Source organism: Asparagus officinalis, chromosome 7 (genome assembly GCF_001876935.1).
Source record: "Asparagus officinalis chromosome 7, Aspof.V1, whole genome shotgun sequence".
NCBI classification, from domain to species: domain Eukaryota; kingdom Viridiplantae; phylum Streptophyta; class Magnoliopsida; order Asparagales; family Asparagaceae; genus Asparagus; species Asparagus officinalis.
This window is the reverse complement of record NC_033800.1, coordinates 147,378,712-147,386,335: the sequence shown is the minus strand read 5'-3', so window position 1 is coordinate 147,386,335 and position 7,624 is coordinate 147,378,712. Positions and strand designations below refer to the sequence as shown.

The 7,624-nt window shown below is 38.7% G+C and overlaps 1 protein-coding gene and 1 long non-coding RNA gene across 2 annotated transcripts in view; both read right to left on the bottom strand.

The window, feature by feature from the left end:
• Nucleotides 1-344, bottom strand: part of LOC109850170 (G-rich sequence factor 1) — a 2,180-nt gene extending 1,836 nt beyond the window's left edge. The window contains 1 exon segment of the mRNA XM_020420117.1: nucleotides 223-344. Coding sequence (XP_020275706.1) covers nucleotides 223-254 — 32 coding nt within the window. The 5' untranslated portion in view covers nucleotides 255-344.
• LOC109850118 lies at nucleotides 1,032-4,499 on the bottom strand. Its single transcript, XR_002249344.1, has 2 exons — nucleotides 4,088-4,499; nucleotides 1,032-1,589 (listed from the first exon to the last, which is right to left on the bottom strand). It is a non-coding gene; the product is annotated as an uncharacterized LOC109850118 (long non-coding RNA).

Genomic DNA, 7,624 nt, shown 5'->3' with positions numbered 1-7,624 from the left:
GCGTTCATAGTATCAAACAAGGGCTCATGCATCCTGCAATTTCTCCTACATTCTCATCAAATCGACAATGTGTTCCTCAAAATTGTCGACAAAAATCTCGTATCTCTTTCATCGAAAAAGAAAGTTTTCATCAAAAAGAAATTATTCGTCAAAATCGTCGACGAAACTAATAAGTTCTAGGATTATAATGAGACTCAAAATGAAAAAGATGAGTTTTTTTACCGTTTGAAATCGCCGCCGCTGGAGCTCGCCATCGCCGGTCGAGGGTGGTGGCCGACGCAGAGAGGAGGATGAGGAGATTAGGGTTAGGGCTCTTCAAACCAAACCCTAAAACCCCCTTCGGGCCCTTTTTCATCTCTTTCGAGTTCTAACCGGGTCAACGGATCTAAGCGGATCGGGCTTGAAATTGAGATCCGGACCGCTAAGCTTTGTTTCCGCATGTTATTTAGGGCTTGTTTGGATTGAGGAGAATGGGGGTGAAGGTAAGTTAGGGGAACCATTCACCTCCATTTACCTTGTTTGGGAACACTTAGGAGGTGAAGTTAATTCACCCTAGTTCCCCTTGGTTCACCCTCTAATACTATAAAATTTGTTACCCCCCTAATTGGTGTGTAACCAAGGGGAAGTGAACTCCCTTCCCTTCTCTTCCCTTCCCTTCTCTCAGTTTCCCTTAACTTCCCTTCACCCCCTACAAATCCAAACAGGCCCTTAGGGTTTTTTCTTGGAAGCCACCTTAACATTAGGGAAATTATACTCATACCACCTTCACTTTCTAATTTATATGTAAACCACTTTATAATTTTACTTTTGTTTCAATCAACCACCTGGACCCATATATCTAGATTTAAACCCGAATCTACCCTTACAATACTCACGTGATTTGCACGTGACCACCATTCTAACCCACCTTTAACTACACCCTTAACCTGTTGACTAACCATTGACCCATTGACCAAACACTAACCCAAAACCAACCGTCAATTCTTAGGGGTTGTTTGGTACATTTCTGGAAAAAAAGAAAAACAGAAATATAGAATGAAAACCATTTCTTGACATTTCAGTGGGGTTTCCCCGATTTGACTTTTTTGTTTGTTTCACAGTGAAATTAATGGATTGAAAACAAAGTTTCAATTTCCACATGTTTGTTTGAACACTATGAAACCAAGAAACCGTAGGCCTTTTTTACATTTCTTCATCTTCCAATGTTTGACATGCACCTGTGAGAAAATGAGAAACCATGTATAATAGCACCACGGTGAGCTTACAGCTCACAAAGTCATAGCAAGCTGCCAACGGTAATATTTGAGCAACGGGCAAAAAATTCAAGTTCGTCACAGTGACCTGAGCCTGGGCATTCATCACAGTAACCATGGGTGCACATATATAGTTGTGATATGATGAATTTGCATTTGCAACAAAAGTCAATTCCCACTCCAACTTACACCCTCGTCAAATTGCAGCAGCCTGAGCAAATAAATTCCCAAAGGACCTTCTTCTCAAGCAAAGCTGAGCCATGGCTGCATCCCAAAAACTCTCAGAATAAAGCTCCAGAGGTAACTTGCTTTTGTAAAATACCGACACCATTAAAGCTGTGCAAAAGTGGATCGAATAAGAGCAAATACTTTTGGGGCTGTGCCAAATACCCAAATAGGCAATGCAAAATTTTTAGGTGGCCGAAGATGAGCATAAAATCAAAAATAGTAAAAAGCAAAAAAAGATGAATCCTTCTTCAAGCAGTTTCAGAAATAAAAGATATGGAAACAAAGCATTTGCGAAGAGAATTGAAGTACGCAAATCAACAAGTCGATTACTTGAAGAAATGTCTTGTTGTCTTAGGGATATTTAGTATGTTTCTTGTTGTCATAAACATTGTTATCTGCACTTCGAAAATAATAATGCATAATTCTCTTCAGAAGTCTGGGACTCATGTGCCATGTCTGAGTACATTTCTCAAGTGATGAAATTGAGAAAACGATGAGATGCAAATGTGCTCTTGTATATTATATGTATATGAAATAAACAATTATTAAGTATATGTCAGTACATTTACTCACATGTATATGTCAGTACATCCAAGCAAACCCATATAGCATATACCCCCGGTTATTGAGACATAAAAGCGAAAAACTCAAAGTCTTGTGACAACTGTAAGAAACAAGAGCTAAGTATCTAAAATCAGACATCAAAGCAAACCCATATTGTCCCAGTTTTTGAGACATGGATGCATGATAATTTAGGACCAAGAATTCAACAGTGAAAGCATGATAATCCAGTGGTGAGAATGATAAACAAATGTGCTCAGGTATAGGTCTACATCATCATATATTCATCACCAGCAAACGATTGCATCGCAATGTTGGCATCTTAAATAGTGGCTTGTATCGATATGCCCCTTAATTGTCAATATTAAGTATTTGAAATTTGGAAAAGGGACGTTATGGTTTGTTTTTTTTTTTTGATTGAAAATTTTAGGGCTTTTCTATTGGACTCAATTAGTGGTAACTCTGGTGGTTAAATTCGATCAAATTGACACTCATTTGGATATTTTATGATTTTGTACTTCGATTGCATTATTTTAAAAAAAATTAATGTGACTATATATGTTGTTTAATTTTTGGCAAATTAACGTTAAAGTTTTCAATTTTGAATAGTTTATGTTGTTTTAAAGTGCCATTGACATGCATGTATCCTACGGCGTTGCAAATGCTTTAAGAATCTTATATATCTGTAATGTAACTTCGTGTAGGATGGATTACGTTTTCACGATTGAGTATCATCATGGTGGCAGGTTTGAAAGGGAGAGAGGTGACCTTAAGTATGTGGGGGAATCTGTTCATAGAATACATGATCACAGTATTTTTAGCTTTAAAAATTGTCAATGATGCCAATGTGACTGAAGGGATAGTAGATGTTGAGGTGCAAGATGAGTGTGCAAATGAAGAAATAACAGATAATTCAGATTTTGAGCTTTCTGACACTGATTATGATGATGGTGCTGGTAATGATGTTTTTTTTTATCATGCCAATGTTGATTTGGATGAAACTATTGCAGCTCAGAGTGCTCCAACACAGACAGCTAGTAGTGCAAGGGCAGAGGATGTTGAAGATGTGGAGTATAATCCTGATGGTGAGGCATATCCAAATCTTGTGTTTAATAGTGAAACTAAGACTTAAACAAACCGATTGAATTAAAATTGGGACTGATGTTTGCGAACAATGATGTACTTAGGAAAGCTTTATGCAGTACAACAAGGGCATGACTTCTACTATTTGCACAATGGTAGAAATAGAATTTCAATTTACTGTAAGTATAGGTGTAAATGTGAGGATAACTTCAAGCGCGGGAGGAAATTAAAGTGCAAGAATAATTGTGAAGATCTATGCAGATTCAAAGTTCATGCGGCGAAGATGACAGGTGAAGCCACTTTCCAAATTAAGTCATTGAGGCTAAGACGTGACAATTGTGGGGGGTGCAAAATTAAAGTATCTATAGTCTCTTCTGCTTGGTTAGCACAAAAAAAAATCATGTGATGTGGAGGGATGATCCACAATGGAAAATAAATATGGTTTCGTTGAGCAAGTGCATATGCAATGGTTGAGATGGAGAACAAAGATACATGGTGTTGGTTTCTTCACTGTTTGATAAATGATCTTGGTCTTATTGAGTCTAATGGGTGGGCTTTTATGTCAGATAGACAAAAGGTATATTTCAAAAGTTGTTCTTTACTTATTTTTTTTCACTTTTAATTTCACATGTTATAGATTTTCTTTGCTAAGTTATTTATGTGTAGGGGTTGATTGAGGCACTGAGCATTGTGGTACCAACTGCAGAAGTAAGATTTTGCTGTAGGCATATTCATGCTATGTGAAAAGCTTGTAGGGCTTCGACAAGAATCCGTTTTGATGTTGCAAAGAAAGAGATGAAAGAATTGGATGAGGATGCATATGCATACCGCATGGCTGAAAATCCATGCCACTGGATTATACATGCTTTTAGGACATGCACTAAGTCTGGTTGCCTCATCAACAATACGTGTGAATCAATTAATAAAATGATTCTAGAAGCAAGGGACAAGCTAATACTTACATCAATGGAGTTCATCAGAAGGCTTCTTATGAAGAGAATTGTTTTGAAACAAGGAGGCATTGCAAAGCATGAGGGGGTGTTGACGCCAAAGGCAGAACACAAACTTGAGCTACTGAAAAAAGCAATAAGCACTGTAAAACTGAGTATGGTGGTGATAATAAGCTTGAAGTTAACTATGACGATATTGTAAAAATAAGAAGAGGGAAGCTAGTGAGCAGGCAGCAGCTTCATTGAGAGTCAAAAGAAGAAAACATCATAACAAATGCAAAAATTATGGGAAACTTGGTCATGATATTGTAAAAATGAACAGATTAGTAGAGCTCCACTAGGAAAAGGGGGAAGAACAAAGAAGGTTGGAGCAACTTTTGCTGCCAATAAAGGGAGAAGAGCTGTAAGTACTCTTTCAAGTTGAAATTTCAAAATTTCAGTTGAGGATGCTTCTAGCTTTTGAAAGTTTGAATATTTTTTTTGTACAGGGAAGCCAAAGGAAGGGTGTAGGTGGAAGAAATGAAGGCACTAGTGGTACTGCTGCAAGTTCACATGTGAGTTACATTTTGCTTTTTTATATACAAACCACCTTACATATTTAGTACTTAGATAGAAACCATCTTACAATTAATATAGTTACCTACAAAGAAACCACCTAGAATTTATATATTTTGGGCTAAATACCCATATTGGTATTTTATTTCAACCCCATTTGTCAAGAAGGTATTTTAATTAGGAAATTTGGTGTTAAGGTATTTTAATTAAATAAAATTACCAATTAGGTCCTTTTTCTCGTCGGCGACCACTTTTCCGGCGAGAACTCGTCACGTGCGTTGCACGCGGTGGCTTAATCTTTGTTTAAGCTGCTGATGTGGCACTATTTTCTGACCAACGCGGATCTGAGCTGGGACTCGGGGTGAACTCGGCGACGGCGGGGAGTTCTTTAGGGCGGGCTGAGCTTGAAAGGAAAGAGGGGTAGCAGAGCTTGGAGCGGCGGCGTAGCGTCTGTGGTCTCCGACGGGGAAGAGAGGACGGCGACGACTGGCGGTGGTAGGAGGTGGTCGGGTCTCAAGTTGAGGGCGAAGGGAAGCTCGGAGTTGGGCTGGTCGGCGAGAACTTGAGCAGCAGCAAGTTCGGCGTGGGGAAGCTCGACAGAGAGAGGAAGAGGGAAGGTCTGGGGGATGAAGGCGGGGAGTGGAGGGAAGAGGAGGAGATGGAGGTGTTGAAGTCGGGCTCACCGTGGACAGAAGGGGAATAGGGTTGCTGTCGTCAGAGCTCGGTGATGGTGAAGGAGGCAGCGGGACAAGGGAGAGTGGCGAGGTGGAGGGGCTGGCCTGAGATGGTCGTGGGGCTGGTCTGCAAGCATGGAAGGGGGATGGGGTGGAGGCGGTGATGGCGGGTGTGGGGCTCGTCGGGGTTGACGACGAGGGAGAGAGGCGCTGGCTGTTGGAGACGAGAAGGAAGGCAGCGGCGGTTGGATCTGGAGCTTGGTGACGGAGCTTGGGTGGCTGGGGCAGAGGGGGTCGGCGTTCAGGGGTTAATTCCCTGCCACGTCAGAAAACAGTGCCACATCAGCAGCTTAAACAAAGATTAAGCCACCGCGTGCAACGCACGTGACGAGTTCTCGCCGGAAAAGTAGTCGCCTACGAGAAAAAGGACCTAATTGGTAATTTTATTCAATTAAAATGTCTTAACGCCGAATTTCCTAATTAAAATACCTTCTTGGCAAATGGGGTTGAAATAAAATACCAATATGGGTATTTAGCCATATATTTTGTAATATACACAGTTAATTGTGCATGATTTTCTATGTTAATTGCAGCCATCGTCACTATGTCAAAAAATTTTGTGTTAATTGCAGGCACAAGCAACTTATGCTGATGTAGCCTCAACACCAATTCCCACAAATACAACCCCGTGTGTTCTAACACAATCAACACCCACAGCTCCATGTCCATCAACTCAAGTGAGCTACACAGAAGTAGCACGAAATCAGCCAAATAGAAGGGTATTCAATATACCAAGAACAGTTGATATAGAAGCAATGTGGCTTACACCATGGGACAGCTAAGAGATGCAGCAGCAAGCCAAAGGGCAAAAACAACAATCAAAGCCATTATGGAAACCATGATCTTGATCATGAAGATGAATTTCACATTTTGTGTCTTGAAACAATGAACTTGACAAGTATTTTGCGGGTTGTTTTGTGAATATGTAACGCTATCTAATGGGATATTCTGAAACAATATGATTGATTAGTATTTTGTTGGTTATTTTGTGAATATGTAATGCACAAAATACTATGAATTATTAGTATTTTGTTGGTTATTTTGTGAATTTGTTGGTTATTCTGAAACATATTCATTTTGTGAATACGTAATGCTCTCTAGTAAAGAATGTATTCCATAAATTATATGTGGTGTTCATGAATTTTGGCATATGGTTATGGATCATACCAACATTAACAGTTCATAAAGTGGTTCCTTGTAAAATTGCATGATCTCAATTGCATTTCATTTCATAAATGAGAACTACTTTGATAGCATTGAAAGACAAGTTCTTCACAAACATAGATATCATTGAATTCTGATTCTCAATGATCACAAAATCTTACAGACACAGAAAAATCACAACTACTAATATTACACACAACGTTGGCAAACTACAACATAGGCCTTGCTCATTCTTCGCATCTCCTTCTTCATTTGCAAAATTTCATCCTTGAAGTAATTTACTATCAAAAGAGGAGAATATTGTTAGATATCAAGACCAAAAAGAGGAGAATTTTTAGATCAATGCACTATCATTAAAATCTTCATATTCTGCGTTGATCTAAGGGCTCTCGTCCCCAAAATCATTAGGCGTCCAGGAGATTTGACTCCATTAGATACTCTCTTTTTCAATATTGAGTTTTCATACGATGAAATAAACTTTAAGATTGTTAAGAGCTACTCATATTCAAATCCTATCATACACGTTTAAAATAGTTTTTAGAAGAAAAAAAAAATATTGGTGCATAAAATAACTCATATTTCAGTTTATTAAAGGCTGCTCAACCAATGGTCTTATCTTCACTTCTTGAGTTTTGATGCAAATATATTAGTAGCAGTAATTTTGTGTAGAGGACATCAATCTCCTCTCTTTTTCAACGAGGAAGAGTTTGTGTTCATCCAACTCTCTCCGGCCTTGAACATATTTTGTGCGGTTCGGAATTCTTTTCCCTTTTCTTTTTCTTTTTTCCTCTGCAGTTAACTGGAGAGTTTACCTCGTTCTGGAAAGAAACTTATACCACGTGGTTGCGTGTTTTATTTAACTATAAGCAATTTTATTGGATTTCTGAAAATTCATTTTTTTTTTATAAGGAAAAAGGAAGGAGTCTCATAAATGAGATCAGCACCAGCAGAAAATAAGATATTTCTATCTAAAGTAATTTTCATTTTGTAAAGTGTTAATTTATTATAGTTAGGAGATATTTCCAGAGTCAAATAAACAACAGAGTCAAATTCTTCTGCCATGGAAATCCATCCACAGCTGCTGAGCTGCATGATA